At 43.0% G+C, this 23,804-nt stretch overlaps 1 protein-coding gene across 2 annotated transcripts in view; it reads left to right on the top strand.

Moving 5' to 3' along the window:
• The window catches only part of PFAS (phosphoribosylformylglycinamidine synthase), a 149,943-nt gene that overhangs the window by 54,309 nt on the left and 71,830 nt on the right, over nt 1-23,804 (top strand). For both annotated transcript variants that reach the window (XM_033944969.1, XM_033944968.1), the window contains exons 7-12: nt 4,920-5,060; nt 6,496-6,620; nt 12,553-12,681; nt 13,218-13,349; nt 13,550-13,678; nt 14,685-14,758. In XM_033944969.1, coding sequence (XP_033800860.1) covers nt 4,920-5,060; nt 6,496-6,620; nt 12,553-12,681; nt 13,218-13,349; nt 13,550-13,678; nt 14,685-14,758 — 730 coding nt within the window. The remainder of the gene's footprint in view (nt 1-4,919; nt 5,061-6,495; nt 6,621-12,552; nt 12,682-13,217; nt 13,350-13,549; nt 13,679-14,684; nt 14,759-23,804) is intronic.

Here is a 23,804-nt window from a genome sequence, read left to right as displayed (position 1 = left end):
GGGAATGAGGGGATGACAAAAAACTGAAGAAGGGGCAGCTGCCCCTATTCCTTCCAGTGGGGTGCTATACAACATGAGCAATTTTTATAAACCTACTGTAGACATCCCTGAGAGCAGCTGTACATTCCTATATTCATGTTGGCAGACATAAACATGCATTCCCCTTCTGAAACAGGGAATGCATATTTATCATTACATTCCACTGTAGTCCTGCTTAAAATATTCCCAGATCACATCCCTAGCTATATTAATGATTTGGAGATTTGCACACATATTTGAGCATTCTAAAACTGGGATTTAAATAAGTTTACACATCTATGCCAGTTATATATGTCTCAAAGAAGAAAAAAATCCAATGAGTCTGCAGTGAATGTTGAGTAACAAAACCAAAAGAGAAAACTGATGTACTTGATGCAGGAACTTTATTTAAGTCAATAAAATGTATCAAAAGTGGTCCACCTGTAGTAAAGGAACGAGGACCCAACATGATCCGTGTTTCGATTAGTACATCTTCCTCAGGGATCCAAAATGTATCTGTTTTTGATAAACAATGTGTAGCACGACAACGTGAAAACAGATCCAAGGTCTGTATAAACACCAGAATAATTCCGTGTAGGGGTGCGTCTTAGAACTGAGCTGATGACGTCCTACTGTGTGCGGATCGCCAGACTAGATGGACCCAAGATCTGATCCGGTGCAGGCATTTCTTATGTTCTTATTAAGTCAATAAAACGTCATCAGCTCAGTTCCTGCATCAAGTACATCAGTTGTGCAGTTTTCTCTTTTAGTTATGTACGTCTGACATGAAGCCTGAGCTTCTAAAATGAATGCCATTATGTCCTTGTGAGTTGAATTAAGAGTGTCATTTATATAATTATAAGCACATAAGCAATGCCTCTGCCGGGTCAGACCTGAGGTCCATCGTGCCCAGCAGTCCGCTCACGCGGCGGACCAACAGGTCCAGAACCTGCGTAATAATCCTCTATCTATACCCCTCTATCCCCTTTTCCAACAGGAAATTGTCCAATCCTTTCTTAAACCCCAGTACCGTACTCTGCCCTATTACATCCTCTGGAAGCGCATTCCAGGTGTCCACCACCCGCTGAGTAAAGAAAAACTTCCTAGCATTTGTTTTGAATCTATCCCCTTCTAATTTTTCCGAATGCCCTCTTGTTCTTTTATGTTTTGAAAGTTTGAAGAATCTGTCTCTCTCCACTTTCTCTATGCCCTTCATGATCTTGTAGGTCTCTATCATGTCTCCTCTGAGTCTCCGCTTTTCCAGGGAGAAGAGCTCCAGCTTCTCCAATCTTTCAGTGTATGAAAGGTTTTCCATGCCCTTAATCATTCGTGTCGCTCTCCTCTGGACCCTCTCAAGTATTGCCATATCCTTCTTAAGATGCGGTGACCAATACTGAACACAGTACTCCAGGTGCGGGCGCACCATTGCCCGATACAACGGCAGGATGACTTCTTTCGTTCTGGTCGTAATACCATTTTTAATAATACCCAACATTCTGTTCGCCTTCTTCGCGGCTGCTGCGCATTGCGCCGTTGACTTCATTGTTGTATCCACCAGTACACCCAAATCTCTTTCAAGGTTACTTAGTTCTCATATTCTTTATTATTTTCCTGCATGATTAAGTTGCTGAAATATAGGAAATGCGTGAAAACTGTACATGTCTCTTAAAAAGCCCTTCTAGCTGAATGGGGTCATTTACACTGAATCACACAATACAAAGGTAAAAAACACAACCCCACGTGCAGGATATGACAATGAAATAGGAGTGTGGAAGAGACACAGAGTCATACCACTGTGAGGACAATCAATTTATTAAAACAACATATTTATATCATATATACAGTATGTCAAGTACATAAAATACGACAGGCCTAAAATTATAGCAGGCATAGAAATATAAACTGGACCCCAGTTTATACATTTATATTTTTATGGTTGGTTTAATTACAGCCAAATGCGTCCTATAATTTGATATCAGACTTTCATATCACTTTTGAGAAGTCTTAGCTCACTATTCTTGGCAGAACCGTTTTAACTCAGGCAGCATTTATAGGTTTTCATGCATGAACTGCTCATTTCAGGTTCTACCACAGCATCTCTACTGAGTTCAAGTCAGGACTTTGACTCGGTCAGTCCAAAATTTTAATTTTGTTTCTCCTCAGTCATTTAGATGTAGATTGCTATTGTATCATCGAGTTGTGGCTAAATACACTTCATCTTACAGACTGTCGACAGGACATTCTCCTTAAGAATATTTTCTGATACAATGCAGAATTCATAATTCTTTCAATAATGGCAAGTTTTGCAGGTCCTGAGGTAGCAAAAGTGCACCCCACAACATCACAGTACTACCACAATGTTTTGATGTTAGTATGTTGTTCTTACTGTGGAATCGAAATTTGTTTTACGCCAGACATAATGGGGCCTGTTTTGTCCAAAGAGTACCACTTTTAACTCTTCTATCCATAGAACATTATCCCAAAAGGCTTGGGGTTCCTCCAGGTGTGCTTTTGAAAACGTAAGAGCATTGATTTTACCCTTGGATAGTAGCAATGTCAACACTGCTACTCTGTCATGAACCCCACTTTTGCCACTCTGTCTTAGCTGAGGATAGAGAGGCCTGCAGTTCGTTGGATGTTCTTTTGAAATGGTTTTTGTTTTCCCAGATGAGATATGGCTGCACCCATGGAGTAATTTCCGCAGGCTGGCCACTCCTGGGAAGATTCACCGCTGTTCCAAGTCTTCTTCATTTGGATATAATGACTCTCACTGTGGATTGATGAAGTCCCAGAGCTTTAAAAATGGCTTTATAACCCATTCCAGACTGCTTGTAAAAGAAAAATATTTGTTGAAATATCTCTTCTGAAATTTCATTTGATCATGGCATAGCATTCTCGTAGAAACTTTGGGGTGACTACTTCATCTTCATAGTAAGGTTAAATACATAGTGAGGTTTAGATTCAATAGGGCTGATAGAGATCAAGCCTGGCCATGTTAAATCAGGTGAATCTTAATTTATCAATTAAATTTTGGGCAACTGGTGGATTAGAAAGACAGCTACATTTTCACATGGGCGATTTGGGTGCTGGATGATGGTGTGTGGCTGGCGTTGTATTTAGCACCAGAGCTATTCATTGAGTTGCTCTTTAGAGCTTGGAATCCTACACTGAGGGTGCTCTTTCACCATTTCAATTTACTTAATTTTATTAAATGGTTTGATAATTGTTTCCAGGTCAGACTTCTCATTTGACATGTAACGCCTTAAGGCACATCCATATTATTTGATTGTGTCTTTCAAGTAATCCATATAACACACAGCAATGAGTGTTGTGTGAACCCAATACAGTGCAGTTTATGCTCTCAGCAATCTGTTTTCCACTCACAGTTTTTCGTATGCTTTATGGCATATCCAAGCTTTGTGGTACAATTGGATTGGACCCCAGAAGAAGGTTATCATTATTGGAAACACGGTGGTCAGAGAAAATATTAGGTTACCACCGCTGAATATTCCTTTCAGTGGCACTTAGTAGTTCCCACTCACTGGATTAGTGGTTTTGCATATCTACCCCCAAGTTAAATGACAAAAGGTCATGCTATCATACTCAAAGGAAATCTGTCTTCACAGAAAGTGTGACAAAGAAGACCGTCATCTCTCCCACCCTTGTCCTGCATCTTCTTTCAGACCAATTAGAATGAAACATTCCTGGACACCATATCTTGGGTGTATTTTGAAATGCAATGTTTTATTGATGAGGGTTTTTTTCCACACCAGTGCAGCTTTCTGGGCTTATTAACATGCATATGTCATCATGAGGCACCTTTATTGCTCAGTTCTACTGTCCCACATGACATCCAAGACTTTATTGTAGTGACAGAAAAAAACCTAAGCTGTCCCACATCAGCGCAGCTTTCTGGGCTTATTAACATGCATATGTCATCATTAAGCACCTTTATTGCTCAGTTCTACTATCCCACATGACATCCAAGACTTTGTTGTAGTGACAAAAAAAATCCTAAGCTGTTCCATACCAGTGCAGCTTTCTGGGCTTATTAACATGCATATGTGATCATGAGGCATCTTTATTGCTCAGTTCTACTGTCCCACATGACATCGAAGACTTTATTGTAGTGACAGAAAAAAAAAAACTAAGCTGTCCTTATACATAGGAAGATGTGCACAAGCTGTGGCCTGGTTTCCTCTCTCATATTAATCTGTATTTTCCAAATAACTGTATTTTAGGTTAGACAAACATCAGTGGGTTTGTGGCTAACTTAGATTTGTTTGCCTGAAAATTTGATGATTACAAGGATTAGTCTCCTAGTATTAGAATTCAAGAAACCTTTGGATAAGAACAGAGGCTTCTCAGTTGTAGGGAAATGAAGGAAATACCTGAGATCAAGGAGGAATTTATATTTCAACAAGAGAAAATGAACAGATTAGATTTCTGTCTTTTCCACTCTACCTGCACACTTTTACAACCCAAAAAACTTTTTCTGAAGAACTGGATTCTTTGTTCCTTTAGTCTTAGTGGTCCAGGTCCAGATAATGATAGTTTACTTTTTTGAATATTTCTCAGGGAGCAGAGCCCTGGTTAAATCCTGAAGGAGCAGTCTCTTGGAGATAAGCAGTTTAGGGTGTTCAAACAAGGATTCTCTTAGTTCATCATTATCTCTCTGGAATTGTTGGGTTGTTAGAATGTTGGAAGGTGGAATAGAAAGATTTAAGGGTGTAATTCTTCCCCATGCCTGAACCCTAACATTTTATTTCCTATTCACATGGCTTATTGTCATGCATTGGGACTCCTTCTGTGGATTGGTTTTCAGGGGCATATTTGGATTATTACTCTGACACTACAATCCTTTTTCTGTTCCTATGGTTTTTTTTTTTCCCCATTGGCAGTGAACATAGCCGACACTGGTTCTTCAAAGGTTGCCTAAAAGTGGATGGGGAGGAAAAGGCTGAGTCCCTCTTCAGCATGATCATGAAGACCCAAGAGAGCAGCAACCCTAACAATGTCATCAAGTTCTGTGATAACAGCAGGTAATACAACTCTCATACCCCTTTCATCTGTAGTGCTACTAAACATAAGCAGCATTGTACATCAAAACATAGAAGAGACAATCCCTGCTCAAAAGAACTTAGTCTAGTCATGATAGACAAACTGAACAAGAAGGTGCATCAATACATAATGCTCAGTGGGGGAATTACAGAGGGAATGATGAGACAGATATTAGTGCTTAGCAGGTAGAGGAATTACAGAGGGAATAATAGGACAGATATTTGTGCTAGAAGGTGGTTTGGAGTTTGGAATTTAAAGCATCTTCAAAGAAGTGGGCTTTGAGTCTAGAATTGAATATTGCCAGAGATGGAGCTTGGTGTACTGAGTCCGGCAGTTTGTTCCAGGCATACAGTGCTGCAAAGTAGAAGGGAAAGAGTCTGGACTTGGTCGTAGAGGAGAAGGGTACAGATAAGAGAGACTTTTCTGATGAGCGGAGTGCCTGGGGGGGCGGGGGAGTGTTGGGAGAGAGGAGAGATATTGAGGAGCTGCAGAGCGAATACACTTGTAGGTCAGTAAGAGGAGTTTGACCTGCATGCGGAAATGGATAGAGTGACATGAAGTGACATGAGGAGAGGGGTAATGTGTGTATAGCAATATTGGTGGACTATGAGGTGTGTATCAGAGTTCTGAACAGATTGAAGGGGAAAGAGATAGTTTGGTGGAAGGCCAGTGAGAAGCAGGTTGCTTTAGCTTAGGTGAGATGTGATGAGTGTCTTGGCATTAACCTCAGAATATAAGGATCTGATTTTAGCGAGGGTTCTTGTTGAGGAAGGGTTCTTGGAGTGGGTTCGCTCCGGTAAATTCTTAGAGGGAGGGATCTTGTTGAGGGAGGGTTCTTCGAGTGGGCAGACTTGGGCTGATGGCCCTTTTCTGCCGTCATACTCTATGTTTCTATGTTTCTCAGTGTGGGATTATGAGCCTTAAAGAGCATCTGGACTCCACAAAAGTGGAGCCCCGGCTTCTTCACTCAGCGAGGCTGAAATCCAAAGGAACAGAACAAGTCCGGCATATCCTAATCACACACCATCATTGCTGTCACCGTTGTACATAAATCAAATAAAGTGCTTGTGCCATGCACTAATAAACTCATTCACATAATAATTTAAATAAGTGTATGTAACCACCCCTTGGAAATTTCCCTGTTTCATCAAAAATAAATGTCCAGATACCCTCAGGACCAGAGCTTAATAGAAGCATAAACTGAGAAAAAATTGAGTGAACTTATCTTCAGGTGAAGACTGCTGCAACCAGTGTAATATACTGGCAGCGTTCAGTTTCAGATAGCATAAATTTTAAAGTGTAAATCTGAAAAAAGAGGTTAGAGAATGTCTCTGAGGGAGTATATAGGCAGGTGATATAGTTGTCTGATGGTTCATAAAGCTTCTCTTTGATTGGCTATTCTCATTTCTCTTGCAGTGGTATCCAGGGAAAGGAGGTCCAGTCACTCTTTCCTAGGGACCCATCCCGAGCTGGACCCTATGAGAAACGCTTATCTAAACGTCATGTTATTTTCACTGCAGAGACACATAACTTCCCCACTGGTGAGCTCATTTCTCTTTTTGTACTGGGAAGCAGTCCATGTCATCTTCTTTCAGATTTCAGTGACAGGCTGAAATCATCAGAGACTTGTTTCTTGCCACTGGAAATAGAAGGGTAGCCTTATGCTTAGAACACTGAGCTAAGAATCAGGGGAGCTAGGTTATGAATCCTTTTTTGCCACTTAGTAATGCTCCTCATGATCTAGGTGCAGACATTAACTTCCATTATTTAACATAAACCTCATTTTTTGTGTTGGGGCTTTTTTTTCTAAGCATACAATTCATATTAATGCAGGTTAGAAATTGAGGCCCATAGCTTGAAAGCCCTATTGGGGAGGGATGTACCAACCATAACTCACTTTGTGTTTGAATTTGGAAAGGCAAATAATTAAATTTAAAATTCAGATCTTTCCCTGTATTGCTGCAGTTCTGAAACTCATATGCTCATCGGGGGGTGTGTGTGTGTGGGGGGGGGGGGGGAGGGAATTCTATAAATGGTACTTAAAATATCCACACCAGCAAAAATCTGCACCAATCTCCTTTCATAGAATGGTGCATTCCTGCACCCAACTTTGGGCACCAAAACTTATGCCTGCTGAAACATGGTATAAACCCTGGTACATAAATTAGGCACACAACCCAGGTATTCTATAACACTAAGCCTAAATATTTGGAATGTGCTGACTTGCCTATGCCTCTTCCATGGACATGCCTCCTTTTGAGTTGCACGTGAGACACATTGGGCACACATAAATCCAAATTGGTGCCAATTAAGTGCCAATGAGCTCTAATGCCAAAAATTGCTTTTCTTCTGATAAAGGATAATACTTGAATAATCTACAGTGTGCTGATGTGAATATACTTGAGAGTGTTTTACGCTTGGAGTTTGCTGAGTAGTAATTGGTTGTTAGCATCCAACCTCAACAGGGGGATTTCCTTGACACAGCCCTACGGGGCGAAACGTAGCCTACGTCGGAGTGCTTACCCCCACCCGCGTAGCTTAAGATAAGTACTGCTATATATAAAATATAACATATAAATTATTAATGAAAAATGAAAAAATTGAACTATAAGGGACCAATGACGATTAGGTCCCTATAGTTATAGAATAGGCTCTGCATGTTCTAAAAGCTTAGTGGCATGCAGACGGTACCACTGAGGTCCATGAGATAATAAGAGAGAACAATATAATTCTCTTTGAAAACGTTTTGGGACTTCCCAGCTGATGTTTTGAGCACATTGTCAATGTCAGAGGGCTCTTTTCGGCCTCTATCCTGAGTAGATCTCAGAGAACAAGGGAAAAAAAAATAAGATGCAGGTAACTGGAACCATCACCTTGTTTCCCCCAACCCCAATGCAGTACAACGCCAGCACAACCTGATCTTCAACTACCTTGTTGCTGGTCATTTCAAGGCCAGTACACAGTCTACCTCAACATCGAGGCACCACAGAAGAACTGGGAAGTCTAGGTATCAGCCTTGCAGTCCTCTCTTACGTCAAAACAGCAGAAGTCTACAGAAAAAGGTAAATGACAACTGCTGGCAAGCTACCTTCCCTCCATTCATCCTCAGCTTCTACTACTCTCCAAAATCTAGATTCAATGCTGATGGCGGGGATCTTGGTTAGAGCCAAGTCTCCAGTTTAGGGACCACTACTCTCACCGTATAACACCGAGCCTTTCATTTACTTTTTCTGCAGGCTCATAGAGACGGAACATTCTTTGGCTAAAGATACAAACATAGAAAGATGACGGCAGAAAAGGGCTATAGCCCATCAAGTCTGCCCACTCTACTGTCCCATCCCCTTAAGTCTGTGCCCTAGTGGCCCAAACCCTTAACTCAGCCCTCGCAGGGATCCCACATAGGTATCCCATTTATTCTTAAAGTCTGGCACGCTGCTGGCCTCGATCACCTGCACTGGAAGCCTGTTCCAATGAGCAACCACTCTTTCCCTGAAGAAATACTTCCTGATGTCTCCATGAAATTTCCCGCCCCTGAGTTTTGAGCGGATGCCCTCTTGTGGCTGAGGGTCCTTTGAGAAAGAAAATATCATCTTCCACCTCGATACTGCTCATTTCAAGTAGCCTTTCACCACCTACTTCTTCCTCCAAATATTTGGAGCCAAAGGCAGGTAAAACAGCCAAATTACCGTATTTTCGCGGATATAACGCGCGCGTTATACGTGATTTTACGTACCGCGCATACCCCTCGCGCGTTATATGCCTGAGCGCAGTATACAAAAGTTTTTAAACATAGTTCCCACCCCGCCCAACGCCCGATTCACCCCCCCAGCAGGACCGCTCGCACCCCCACCCCGAACGACCCGCTCGCACGCGCTCCCACCCGCACCCCGCATCCACGATCGGAGCAAGAGGGAGCCCAAGCCCTCTTGCCCGGCCGACTCCCCGACGTCCGATACATCCCCCCCCCCCCGGCAGGACCACTCGCACCCTCACCCCGAAGGACCGCCGACTCCCCAACAATATCGGGCCAGGAGGGAGCCCAAACCCTCCTGGCCACGGCGACCCCCTAACCCCACCCCGCACTACATTACGGGCAGGAGGGATCCCAGGCCCTCCTGCCCTCGACGCAAACCCCCCCCCCCCAACGACCGCCCCCCCCCAAGAACCTCCGCCCGTCCCCCAGCCGACCCGCGACCCCCCTGGCCGACCCCCACGACACCTCCACCCGCCTTCCCCGTACTTTGTGTAGTTGGGCCAGAAGGGAGCCCAAACCCTCCTGGCCACGGCGACCCCCTAACCCCACCCCGCACTACATTACGGGCAGGAGGGATCCCAGGCCCTCCTGCCCTCGACGCAAACCCCCCTCCCTCCAACGACCGCCCCCCCCCAAGAACCTCCGACCGACCCGCGACCCGCGACCCCCCTGGCCGACCCCCCCACCCCCCTTCCCCGTACCTTTGGAAGTTGGCCGGACAGACGGGAGCCAAACCCGCCTGTCCGGCAGGCAGCCAACGAAGGAATGAGGCCGGATTGGCCCATCCGTCCTAAAGCTCCGCCTACTGGTGGGGCCTAAGGCGCGTGGGCCAATCAGAATAGGCCCTGGAGCCTTAGGTCCCACCTGGGGGCGCGGCCTGAGGCACATGGGCCAAACCCGACCATGTGTCTCAGGCCGCGCCCCCAGGTGGGACCTAAGGCTCCAGGGCCTATTCTGATTGGCCCACGCGCCTTAGGCCCCACCAGTAGGCGGAGCTTTAGGACGGATGGGCCAATCCGGCCTCATTCCTTCGTTGGCTGCCTGCCGGACAGGCGGGTTTGGCTCCCGTCTGTCCGGCCAACTTCCAAAGGTACGGGGAAGGGGGGTGGGGGGGTCGGCCAGGGGGGTCGCGGGTCGGTCGGAGGTTCTTGGGGGGGGCGGTCGTTGGAGGGAGGGGGGTTTGCGTCGAGGGCAGGAGGGCCTGGGATCCCTCCTGCCCGTAATGTAGTGCGGGGTGGGGTTAGGGGGTCGCCGTGGCCAGGAGGGTTTGGGCTCCCTTCTGGCCCAACTACACAAAGTACGGGGAAGGCGGGTGGGGGTGTCGTGGGGGTCGGCCAGGGGGGTCGCGGGTCGGCTGGGGGACGGGCGGAGGTTCTTGGGGGGGGCGGTCGTTGGGGGGAGGGGGTTTGCGTCGAGGGCAGGAGGGCCTGGGATCCCTCCTGCCCGTAATGTAGTGCGGGGTGGGGTTAGGGGGTCGCCGTGGCCAGGAGGATTTGGGCTCCCTCCTGGCCCGATATTGTCGGGGAGTCGGCGGTCCTTCGGGGAGGGGGTGCGAGTGGTCCTGCCGAGGGGGGAGAAGAATCGGACGTCGAGGGGGGGCATCAGGCTTTCAGGATGGGGACAGGACTTCAAGGGGGGACAGGCACGGAGAGGCGGGGCAGTGCACCGAAAGTCAGGGCGGGTGAACGGTGAGTCGGGGCAACCAGAGGAGAGTCGGGGCAGTGCACCGAAAGTCAGGGTGAGTCGGGGCAACCAGATGAGAGTCGGGGAGGGCGAAAGGAGAGTCGGGGTGGCCAGAGGAGAGTCGGGCAGCATGCGCGTTATATGCCTGAGCGCGGTATAGAAAAGTTTTTGTACATATCATCGTGATTTCTGCGCGCTATACCCCTGTGCGCGTTTTACAATGGTGCGCGTTATATCCGCGAAAATACGGTATATATAAAGAAAATCAAACTACTTAGAATCTTACCGACAAGTAAGAACCCTTCTCTCCTACAACCAGTGTGAAGGAGCCTCTAAGGCAAATTAGTACTTTTTTCAACTTTTTGTACAGAATACCATAACCTAGTAGTCACAAACATCTGCTTTCTCCTGCTTGACATATATTCACACCTATTTTAGGTTCTCTCTCTCTCTCGATATATATATCTATATATAAATATATAGATAGATATATATCGAGAGATAGAGGGAACCTAAAATAGGTTCTGTACAAAAAGTTGAACATCACATGCACGTCATACCTGTGTATGCCATCTCTGCAGCTACAATACAACTTTGACACTGACATGTTCCCTTTTCCCAAGAGGATGGGGAAAGCATGAAACCGCATGTTGGGATGGCACTTGTGATCCAACAAGCTCTCAATTACATAATTATATTATTAACAGGCACTAGTTCAGTGTTGACCTAGAAACTCAATAGGTTGTAGAATCCAGATGCAGCCAAATCAAAACTGTTAACAAAAGAGCACAGGAAACTCCTCTAAATAGCTATGCTGGAACATGCCACAAAACCTCAAAACAGATAAGGCAGATTGCACTGCCGTTTCCATATGGCTTTTACCATTACATAGAATTCTGTTACACTTAAACATGTCAACCACTTCTTTACAGAACTGACACACACACACCCCATTTCCAGGCAACAGCAACTTCGGGGCCCACTACCGTTAGACCCTCAGTTCACACTTTTACTGACCTTTCCTGCTTAGACCAAAACACTGCACCAGACATATAGTTTTTCAACATTCTGTCATCAAAGATCTATTTTATTCCTTGATCTATCACCTCCACTCTTTTACATGAAGTAGCTAGGGACTCACCAACAAGTGTGCTTGCATCTCCCCTATTTGTCTCCGGAGAAAGCAAAGTTGCTTACCTGTAACAGGGGTTCTCCATAGACAGTAAGGGAATGCAGCCATCCCCACTTCAAATATATTGTTAAGGCTACACCATATTCAGCTAGAGACAAAACTGACAAGGCAGGGAGGGGCTGCGGGAGCTGGGAGTCCCTGCACATGCCCAGAAAGCCAAAAACCTACTGTAGCTAAGGGAGAGCACCGACACACAGGATCAGTCTAGGACGTCACCAACAAAGTGTGGCTGCATTCCCCTGCTGTCTACGGAGAACCCCCATTACAGGTAAGCTGAGATAATTAGTGAACTTTTATACTTGTATTTCATCTCTTCTCCCTGTATGGCTACTGGACAAAAATGGTTAAGGGACTGGAGGAATTGCCATGCAATGAGAGGCTAGAGAAACTGGGCCTCTTCTCCCTTGAAAAGAGGAGACTGAGAGGGGACATGATCGAAACATTCAAGATATTGAAGGGAATTGACTTAATAAAGAGAGATTGTTCACCCTCTCCGAGGTGAAGAGAACCAGAGGGCACTTGCTAAAGTTAAAAGGAAATAGATTCCATACAAATGTAAGGAAGTTCTTCACCCAGAGAGTGGTAGAAATCTGGAACGCTCTTCCAGAGACTGTTATAGGGGAAAGCAGGGATTCAAGAAAAGGTTGGATAAGTTTCTTCTGGAACAACATACGCAGGTAATGCTAGTCTCAAATAGGGCACTGGTCTTTGACCTAAGAGCTGCCGCGTGAGCGGACTGCTGGGCTTGATAGTCCACTGGTCTGACCCAGCAGTGGCAAATCTTATGTTCTCATTAGATGCTTTTTTTCATTTGTATTGTCTGTTTCTGTGGCTTTGATTCTAGGTGTGGCCCCCTTCAGTGGAGCTACCACAGGCACAGGTGGCAGAATCCGGGATGTACAATGCACAGGTCGAGGGGCACATGTTGTTGCAGGGACGGCAGGATACTGCTTTGGAAACCTGCATATACCAGGTTGGTGAAGGCATAAGAACAAATTTGAGGTCTATAATTATCCTTGCATTAAAATAGGAAAAGTGTACAGATGCCTGATAACCTTGAGACATCTATATATATTTTACACTGGTCTTGTTATAACCTAAGATTGAATGACCATGAGAATAGTTTTGTTGTTGCATTCTCTGTCTGAACTATGGGTGCCAACTCTTGAGACTGATTTTTACTAACAATCTAATTTTATTATAGACAGTGTTTTACAATTGTTTGTACATGGGTACGCTTACTGTGTTGAGATCCACCTCTTTCTGCACAAGGCATTGTTCCCAGTATTGAGTGGTGGAGCCTCACATAACCTGAGCCCAGGAACTAGAAAAGGGTCTCTTTGCTCTTGATGCTTTTTCTTTCATGAAATTTCATATCCATGTTTGTTCTTTTTCTCACTTGTCAGTAAATTCTGTCTCGTGCTTGGATTATACCTGCTCCTTACTTTGTCTTCTATTCTTCAAGATTTCTCTGTCCTTCACCGATCTATATGTTATTACCACCTCTAGATTACATCCTACCGTGGGAAGACCCTTCCTTTGAGTATCCTGGGAACTTTGCCCAACCTCTGGAGGTTGCTATTGAAGCAAGCAATGGTGCTTCAGACTATGGCAACAAGTTTGGGGAACCGGTGCTAGCAGGTACGTCTATGAATGACATCTCAGACTGTTATGTTTCATAGCATATTATCCTGGCCTCAATTTTTTTTTTATTATCTTTTTGAACTTATGCTGTTTGCCTCCATAACATTCTTGTAGCAATGAGTTCCACAGGTTAATGAAGCATGGTTATGGGGTAGTAAAATTCCTACTGCTGACTTATGTTATGTCTTTTACTTCAGGATTTGCACGCTCCTTTGGTCTGCGGATGCCTAATGGAGAGAGGAAGGAGTGGATTAAGCCCATCATGTTCAGCGGGGGTGTTGGATCTATGGAAGATTCTCATGTTCAGAAGTTGTTGCCTGAGCCTGGTAGGAAGATCCCTCTTTTCTTCCCCTCCATATTGGCTAAGTATGATCATTAGAATTTTCATTCCTTCCTGCTATTGGGCAGGACCTGGCAAGGAGACATGCCTCTGATTTCACACTGCTAGGCAAAAGCTGATGGGGAGATTCTCTTATCTACCATGTCACACTACTTGGTAGTGAGTCTATTTTCCCCCACTCTTTGCTACTGGCTGGAGCCATTGGGAAGCTCTTGTTACCCCTCTCTTGATTCCTTCTGTTGGCTCTTCTTCCTATCCTATTAGGAAGACTTCTGGGAGGTGAACCCTTTTGCTGCTTCTCCCCCTCCCCCACACACAGTGGGGATAGGGTTACCAGACATCCGGATTTCCCTGGACATGTCATCCTTTTGAGGATATGTACTGGGGTCCGGACGACTTTTCATAACACAGCACTTTGTCCGGGTTTTGAAAAGCTTCCCGACATAATCGTGTCAGGAAGGGGCATGTGCGGATGCAACGCGGTGACACCACGCACACACGCGTGTACGTGATGTCATTGCGTCATGTCCGCACATGCGTGGATGCCGTCTGGAGGTCAGGCTGGAGGGGGGTGGAACAGGGCAGGAAAGAGGCAGAATTAGGTAGTCCTAAGGGCATGGCCATGGGTCCAGATTTCATCCTAGTCCTTTCATCTCCCAGCCATGCCTACATTCAGCATGGAGGGGCTGAGTCTATAAAGGAGTAGCTCTGATATCCTTGCAGCATTTCTCAGAAAACTGAGCCTTTTAAGGTGAAGTTTTCTATGCTGCAGAATGAAGGTTATAGATTCAGAATCATGATCCTAAAACTCTTTTGACTGTAATCCAAATTATTTCTCCCTTTCCTCCCCCGTAGTTTCTCTAGTCTTTCTCTACAGTAGGATATCTAGAAAACTACTGCTTAAAGCTTTTGATGTGCTCTTAATCACCCCTGTTAAAGGGGAGGATGAGGAAATGGCAATAAAAGACCTCTTTTATATATTCTGCCTCCAGGAATGCACGTAGTGAAAGTTGGAGGCCCTGTCTACAGGATTGGTGTTGGAGGAGGAGCTGCTTCCTCTATCAAGGTAATGCTTGTAAAGAGAGGGCAGGGGGTATATGGAGTTTAGGATAGGGTTACCAGATTTCCTCTTTAAAAAAAGAGGATATTTGGCCCTGTCCCCCCCCCCCCCCCCCACATACACAAACCTTGTGTTTCCTTCCCCGAGCTCCAGGCTGTGTCTAGAGGGCCTCTGCACATGCATGGACATCGATGTGATGACTTAACGCTTATGTGCACATGTGTGTGATGCCATCACATCAACATGCGCAGAGGCCCTCCAGATGTGGCCCTGAGCTCGGGGCCTTCAAAAACCCAGACAAACTGCTGACAAATATCTTTTTACTTGAGGCCATGACACCAATAACACTTCCTACCAGAACATCTGTCCGTGGTCACATGTGCAGAACACAAATAAAAGTTTCAAGTTTTATTAAAAATTTTTATCCCGCTTATCACATTTCTAAGCAGCTTACAATTAAAAATGATAAAAAGGGAATATAAACTATAGTCATCACAAGACAGTACTAGACTTACATTTATATTGGACTATGATTACATTGGGTTAAAGGGGTGAAATGCAAATACAGGACCACAAACTAAAAGTCCTAATATACACAAATGAAACCCTAAGATGCCAGGCTCTGTGTGCAGTACATCACCAGAGAAATAGAAAGAAATATGTTTCGTCCTGAACAGTGCAAAATATAGACAGCAGATGTAAATTCTGAAAACTGACACATTTCAATCACTAAGTTGAAAATAAAATCACTTTTCCTATCTTTGTTGTCTGATGATTTTATTTTTCTATTCATTTTCCAGTCTCTGGTTGCACTACCTTCTGTCTGTGCTCTCAACTCTGTTTCCGGGGCCTTCTTTCCATTTTGCTATTCTTCTTCTTCATTTTCTGCCCTACATCCATCTTTGGCAATTTTTAACATTCAGCTTTCTTCCATTTTTCTGCTTCCTCCTCAAATCTATCTACTTTTCTGTCTTCCCTTCCCATCTATCCATGTGTACCATCTTCTCCCTCTTTCTTCTTCCCTATTCCCATCTATCCATAAACAGCATTTTTTCAGTTTTCTTACCTTTGCCACTCCTCCCATCCTTATGCACCATCTCTTCCCTTGTTCTCCCATTCTCCTTCCGCACCCCTCCCATCCCTGTGCACCATGTCCTCCCTCTCTCTTCCCTTCCCCTGCATCCCTGTGTACTATCTCTTCCTTCTCTTTCCCTCTGTTATGGTCTAACATCTGTCTTCCCCCTTTCCCCCTCCTATGGTCTGGGATCTTTCTCCTCTCCTTCCCACAGTCTGGCATCTCTCTCCCCTCTTTCTGTTCTGGCATCTCTCTGTCTTTCCCTTCCCCCTGCCTTAGAAACATAGAAACATAGAAACTGACGGCAGAAAAGGGCCAAGGCCCATCTAGTCTGCCCATACCAATGTCCCACCCCCTAACTCCCTCCCCGAAGAGATCCCACCTGCCAATCCCATTTTTTCTTAAAATCTGACACGCTGCTAGCCTCAATCACCTCCAGTGGAAGACTATTCCAACGATCAACCACTCTTTCGGTGAAGAGAGCCTTAGTCAGGAATACCTCTTTCCTTCTTCCTTTCTCTAGTCTGACATCTCTTTCTCCTTCCCCCCCCCTCCCACTTCCCCATCCAGTGATCTGACATCTCTCTCCTTCCCCTCCTCCTGTGGTCTACTATCTCTATCTGCCCCTTCCCTTTCCTCCCCATCCCCACAGTCCAGCATCTTTCTTACCCCTCCCCCGGGATCCAGTGCTTGCTTATTTAGCACTGCTGTAAACTCTTCGTGGAGGACACGTCTGAGGAAATCCGGACGTCTGGTAACCGAATTGCGAGGCTGATTTTATTTTTTTAAACAAATTGATTCGAATCAATTCACCCGATTCGAATCGGAAATCGGGCAGCACTAGTCCGCGCATGCGCTTGGTCTCCACACAAAGCAGGGGAGCTTTAATGGGACAGAACACGCTGCAAGGGGGGGGGCTTGTACAACCTCGGGTAACAGAACACGCTGCAAGGGGGTGCTTGTACAACCCAGGTAATAGAACACGCTACAGCCAGGAACAGAACACGCTTTTAAACCATGGGTTAAAACCACGAGCTTGCACTGCAGGGAAGAGTGGCAGAGAGCAGGAGAGTCGGCAGAACTTGCCTTCTACTGGTATTTCAGGGCGGCAGAGAGCAGGACAGTCTGCAAGGATGTGAGCGACTGGTTCTCAGCAGTCATTTCTTTTTGGATCAGCCAGCCCAGTCAGTGTTCCTTCTTCTGTTTAGTGAATCGCTGCCTTCCTACTTTGCATGCCATTTCCCCTCATTTGCATGTATGGATTGGATCAGGTGGGAGGTTGATCTGCCAGGAGGTTTGTGAATCGGGTTGGGGTCGGAGAAGGCTCGCAAAGCTTAGTGAATCTATGCCTTAGTCTTAGTAGAAGTATAGATCCTTCCTCACCCTGAGACACCATATCAAATGCCATCTTTGTGCATTAATCATGTTCTGAAAATAACAACAAGCACAAAACAAATTGTAAGCAAAACAGTTAAATTACAAACTCATTTCAGCTATCCATCTGGTTATCTTCACCTCATAGATGTTACCATACTTAATCCCAACTTTATTCAAATAGTCATTCTTTATTTTTTGTTTATTTTAACTCCAGCTTATCCTACCTACTGTTGATACCACTGTTAACTTTATTGTGAAACATTCTCTCACTGTACTTTTTAGACTTCAGTCACATAGAGCACTCTCTCCTATTAACAATCCCTAATAAAAACATAAGAATAGCCTTACTGGGTCAGACCAATGGTCTATTAAGCCCAGTAGCCCATTCTCACGGTGGCCAATTCAGGTCACTAGATATGTTATATTTAGATTTTGTTTTAATTTAATCTTCTCCTTTCTTAATCATGTTTTCAAACATTCAAAACATGGCGCCCTTCTGATAGAGATGCTGGCACCTGCGTATTAGATTTTCTCTACCTTAAACATTTGTGTTGAACACATTTATTCAACGTTCATTTCAAACTTATCTAACTTTTTTATTTGCTATTTTCTACATACCACCTATTCAACACACAGCATTCCTCTTCCTATCTTAAAATTCATAAACCAGTTCCTTACTTCTCAAGCGTGCTGCTCTCGCAGTCCACACTGTCACCACTTCAGCTTGGTTGGCTTTCAATCTCGAGCATACGCTGCTGGGACTGGGGCAGCACGTTCAGGGGATTGGAGCGCCCCTGGGACTTGCTGGGAATGGGGCTGCACTTGCTGGGGCTGGGACTTGGGCAGCCCCTGGGTCAGGCACTTGAATGCAACACAGTCACCGCGGGCCACTTAAAACGGCCAGGCAGGCTGGATTCGGCCTGCGGACTTTGTGTTTGATATTTTTGCTCTACAATATACTGTACATATATCCTCTTACACTATAAGGGTGCCTAAATTTAGGCATCATTTTTTTACAGACATGTTATAGAATACTAGAATATATGTGCATATAGGATTGAATTCTATATATAGTGCATAAAAAATCAGCACTAAAAATAATCCACTTAAGTGCTATTCTATAAATGACGCCTAAAGTTAGTCGTGGTTTATAGAATAGTGCTTATGCCTGGAAGCCACACTGAACTTTTAGGTGCAGCCATTTGCACCAACAGAAACGTGGCGTAAATCCTTGTGCCTAAATTTAGATACAGGTGCCCCCTATTCTACAATTTCATGTGTAAATGTGACTTGCACCTCCAATCTGCCCATGACTCTTCCATTTTGTGTCTCCTGTTCTTTTTTTATGGTGCCATGTGTAAAATGTAGTTGTTGGATCCCATGCTTAAATTTGTGCACATAAACTTAAATTTACTAACTGCTACTAATCATTTCTATAACGCTATTAGACATACACAGCGCCGTACATCAAAACATAGAAGAGGCAGGCCTTGCTCAAAAGAGCTTACAATCAAGTTAAGACAAACTGGACAAGAAGATGCATCATTACACAGTGAGCGACATTAATTGAATTTAAGAAGCCAATATAAGCACCGATTGGCTTGTTGTTCAATTAAGTTGCATGTACAAATTGAGCATGTGCCCAAATTTGTTTGTGCAACTCAAAGCACCATATATAGAATTTGCAATTACATGCAAAAGTGCGAGCTGTGTCCCCAATGGTACTCTGTAATAAGCATTAAATGCCTTAGTGTGTAAATGTGAGGGATGCATATCATGTAGGCCGAGCATGGGTGATACATGTGTGTGTCTCCCACTTGTTCAACATACAGTATTCTATAAGTTGCATGTTTAACTGCCATATTTAACAAACCAACTCTGGAATAGACTGGTAAAACTAAAGGTTTAAGAATACCTATAGAATTGAGGTACTCTCAGATACCTGCTACCAGGATCATCAAAGATCTCTCTGGATTTATATATGCGGGTTCAGATATCAATCATCGAGTACCAAAATATGCAAAAAAGTGCTCTAAAGTGCTGTGTGAGAAATTAAATAGAAATATATTGCACTTATCTTAATACACCCTACGGGACCCGTTTCACCCGACTTGGGCTTCTTCAGGGGTCAACTATCTAAAAAAGAATACAAAGACATATTAAAAACGTCTTAAACCCTCAGATGTACTTGTAACTATAACAGTGATACAAATGACATGCCTCTAAATTTGAAAAGTTAAAATTTAAAGTATTATAACTTACGTGTGTTGTCTCGGATTAACAAGACAAAAAATGGCGCTCTAGCATTGAGAACGCCAGCGCATGCGTGTTTAAATACTAACTCCTTGTAGAATAAGCGCATGCGTGAGAAACTAACTTTAAGTAAAATTAAATAAAATATATTTATCAATAAAACACCCTCCAATCTATCGTGTTGTTTAATCCCTTTGGTGACATGGTTTGAAGTCTGTAAATCCATCTAATTTCTCTTTGCGCCAAACGTTTTTTCCTATCTCCCCCTCTATTATTAGAAGCTTCCCTATCAATGCAAAAACATCTTAGATCTTCAAATTTGTGTTTGGCACTAGAGCAATGCTCCACAAGAGGAGCCGTCATCTTTTTATGTTTTATGTTGGACTTGTGTTCGATAATGCGAGTTCTAAAACTCCTGGTTGTCATCCCGACATACATTTTTTTGCAGGGACAACAAATAGCATAAATCACAAAATCAGAAGAACAAGTCAAAAATTTATTGATGAAATATGTTTTTCCATCAACTGAATTAGTGAAAGAATTTGATGTGATAGTCGAAGCACAAATACTACAACGGCCACATCTATGGAAGCCATTAGGTAAAAGATTTCTCTGAGGATCTTCTGTACAAGTATCTCTAGTAGAGGAAAACAGTTCTTTCAGGTTACGTTCCCGAGAAAACGCCATTCTTAATTCTGTTTTTTCAAAGATTTTCTTTGTCTGGACTATTTTCCAATTACTTTTGAAGATCTTGGCTAGTGTATTGCCATCATTGAAATACTTCAACACACATGTCATAATCTCATCGTTTTGATCATTGATCTTATTGTTCGTTTCGTCCATCAACCACTCTCTATGTATATATTTCGCTCTCTTCTGCGACTGTTTTAATACATTCTGAGGATAACCCCTCAATTTTAATTTTCTTAAAAAGTTCTTAGAATGAGTAGAGTAATCCGTATCTTGAGTGCAATTTCTTTTAATACGCAAAAGTTGTGAGAATGGTAGATTTTTCTTTAAACTGTATGGATGACAGCTATTGTAACTCAGAAACGTGTTTCTGTCGGTGGGTTTAGAGTACAAATTGAATTCAAATTTATTAGAAATTTGTGTTATCTTCAAATCCAAAAACTCAATCTCCTGAGAAGAATATTTCATTGTGAATTTTAAATTTTCATCACAACTATTCAACCACTTGAAGAACTCATTTAAGATGTCAATAGATCCTTCCCATAACATTAGTATGTCATCAATATATCTAAACCATTTAAAAATAAATGGTTCAAACGGAGAATTCCGTATCCAGACTTTCTCGAAATCACACATATACAAGTTGGCAACCGAGGGTGCAAACACTGCTCCCATTGCTACCCCCGACTTCTGTTGGTAAAACTCATTATTGTATATAAAGAAATTTTCTCTCATAGCAATTTGTGCTAGATTCAAAATGAAGTTAGATGGAATAAAATGAGGTCTTATTCTTTTTTCAAAAATGTCCTTAATGACATTTAAGGCTTCACTTTGCGGAATAGAGGTGTAAAGCGATGTGACGTCTAAAGAGACCAACACAAATGCGACCTTCTGTTCAGTAATTTTTTCAAGTTGCTTCATAATATCTTTAGAATCTTTAATGTAGGATTCAGATTTAGTTACTTCATGTTTTAAAAACTCATCTATGAAACTAGACAGTGGCTCCAATAAAGATCCCTTTGCTGACATTATAGGGCGACCTGGAGGGTTTTCTAAATTTTTATGAATCTTGGGTGCCGTATAAAAAATGGGAACCATAGGATTAGGAGGATTCAAGAATCTGTAATCTTTCTGAGTCAAAAAACCTTGCAGAAGTCCCTGATTGGTAATTTGTTGTATTTTTCTCTGCAATTTTTTAGTAGGATTGAAACGTAGATGTTCATATATATTGGAATCTTGTAACTGTTTCAGAATCTCTTCATTGTATTTACTTTTGTCTTGAACTACTATAGCTCCTCCTTTGTCTGCTCTAGTAATGACAATAGTTCGATCTTTAGAAAGGGTCATGAGAGCCTTCCTTTCATCTGTGGTTAAGTTGTTATGTCTGTATTTTTGTTTATTCTGCTCTTGCCAATTTTCTACATCTTTAATTACACACTGTTTAAACGATTGTATTATCGGATCGAGAGGGGTAGGAGGACACCAAACACTTTTAGGAGGTAATATGGAACGATCATAAGTAGGAGGTACTTCACTAAAAAAGACTTTCAGATGTAATTTTCTTATTAATTTTTCTAAATCAATATGAAACTGTACTTCATTGAACTTAGTCGATGGTACAAAAGATAAACCTAAAGAAAGTACCTTAATCTCAATGGGAGTCAACGGTCTTTTTGAAATGTTGATTACCACTGATTTCGATTCGTTTGAGACCGAGTGTTTGGTCTCTGACGTTGTGTTCCTCTTCCTCTTATCCTTCCTCTTTTTGTTATTTGTCCTCTGTGTAAAAAACGTGAAGAATTATGTCCACTAGAGGATGAAGAAGAAGAAAATGTCGAAATATCAGAGCTTGCTGTTCCCTGACCAACTGTTCCTTCCGCATCAAGATTATTCATCCAAGGATATATTCTTTGATTAATATAGTCATTTTCATCTCTTTTAAATTTGCGGAGCTTTGCTTTCTTCAAATTCTCTCTAAAAGCATCCATTTCCTCTTTAAGTTTGCTGTAATTGCTAGAAAAGTCTTGATCAGAATTGGTAGTTTTCAATAAATTGATATTTTTATCCAATTCTTCTTTACTGGTGTTAATTTCCTTTAAACTATTTTCTATAATCAAGAGCATTAAGTCCAATGCACATTTATTAAGAATCTTGTTCCAAGTGTCTAAAAAGGACTTATCTGTTTTAAAAATTTGTGGAGCTTTAAGAATTCTTAATCCTCTGGGTATACGTTCTTTTTTACAGTATTCAATTAACATATCGCTATTAATTTCCATACTTATGATGGATTTAAATATCTTGTTAACATCAAACCAAGCTGAAGATTGGGGATCTATGGATATAGGTAAATCGAATTGAGTAGGCACATCAATCAGTTTACCTGCTCGATCAGAAGTAAAGCTAAAGACGGACTTCCATCCTTCTAAAGTCATTGTTTACTTAGTGTAATACTAAAAAATCACAATGTACCAAGTCTGAGTAATCAACAAACCAACTCTGGAATAGACTGGTAAAACTAAAGGTTTAAAAATACCTATAGAATTGAGGTACTCTCAGATACCCGCTACCAGGATCATCAAAGATCTCTCTGGATTTATATATGCGGGTTCAGATATCAATCATCGAGTACCAAAATATGCAAAAAAGTGCTCTAAAGCAGTGTTCTTCAACCTTTTTACACCCGTGGACCGGCAGAAAAAAAAGAATTATTTTGTGGACCGGCAAACTACTAGGACTAAAATTTAAAAACCCCGTTTCCGCCCCATCTCCGCGAGTCGGTCCCCACAAATCATCTGATCCCATCCACACAAGCCTCAGTTATGATTTTATATTGAATGTATTTTATTAAAGTATAAAAAGAAACAATATTCTGTACAATTGTCATTTTACAAATACAAATAATTCAGAGCAGGATCAACAAAACCCCTGTCTCCCCTCCCCTTCACATATATCCCCTCTACTATCAAGAAAACTGAACAAGCCAAATTATTACAGAATGCTACACAGAAATATCATGCTAACAGAATACTGCAGTCACACATGACAGGAATAGTTTTAGGGGAGTGCAACTAGGGCAACTGCCCCCTGATCAGAGAGCGCCCTAAGCCAGCTGGAAGCTAAAGAAGCACTGCCTGGGCTTTGCAGTCCCCAGTTATGTCTAGCACCAGCTCTAGCAGGATATATATTTCAAATCTGATATATTCTAATCACAAAATAGAAATAAAATTATTTTTTTCTACCTTTTGTCGTCTCTAGTTTCTGCTTTCAATCTTCTTTTCACTCTCTTCCTTCCAGCGTCTGCCCTCTCTGTCTCTTCAATCCAGCATCTGCCCCTTCCATCCACTGTCTGTCCTCTCCCCCTTCCATATGGTATCTGTCTTCTTTCTATGCCCCTCTCCCCTTTCCATCCAGCTTGTGCCCCCTCTCTCCTTTTTACATGATTCATTCCAGTAACACTGCTCTCTTCATTTTTATCTCTCCTACACCAGATCTATCATCGTTGTCCCTCTCTGCTTATTTTTCTGCTGACCCCTTCCTATTATCAATCTCTCTACTTTCTCATGCCTGTGTCTCCCCTTCCCCTCCTCTAATCTATCTGCCAGCTGTTTCCTTCCTTTTTTCATTCTCCCTTCCCTCCTCCTCCTGTCCAGCAGTAAT

Source organism: Geotrypetes seraphini, chromosome 5, assembly GCF_902459505.1.
Source record: "Geotrypetes seraphini chromosome 5, aGeoSer1.1, whole genome shotgun sequence".
NCBI classification, from domain to species: domain Eukaryota; kingdom Metazoa; phylum Chordata; class Amphibia; order Gymnophiona; family Dermophiidae; genus Geotrypetes; species Geotrypetes seraphini.
Note: the sequence above shows the minus strand (reverse complement) of the source record. Positions and strands in the feature narration are given on the sequence as shown.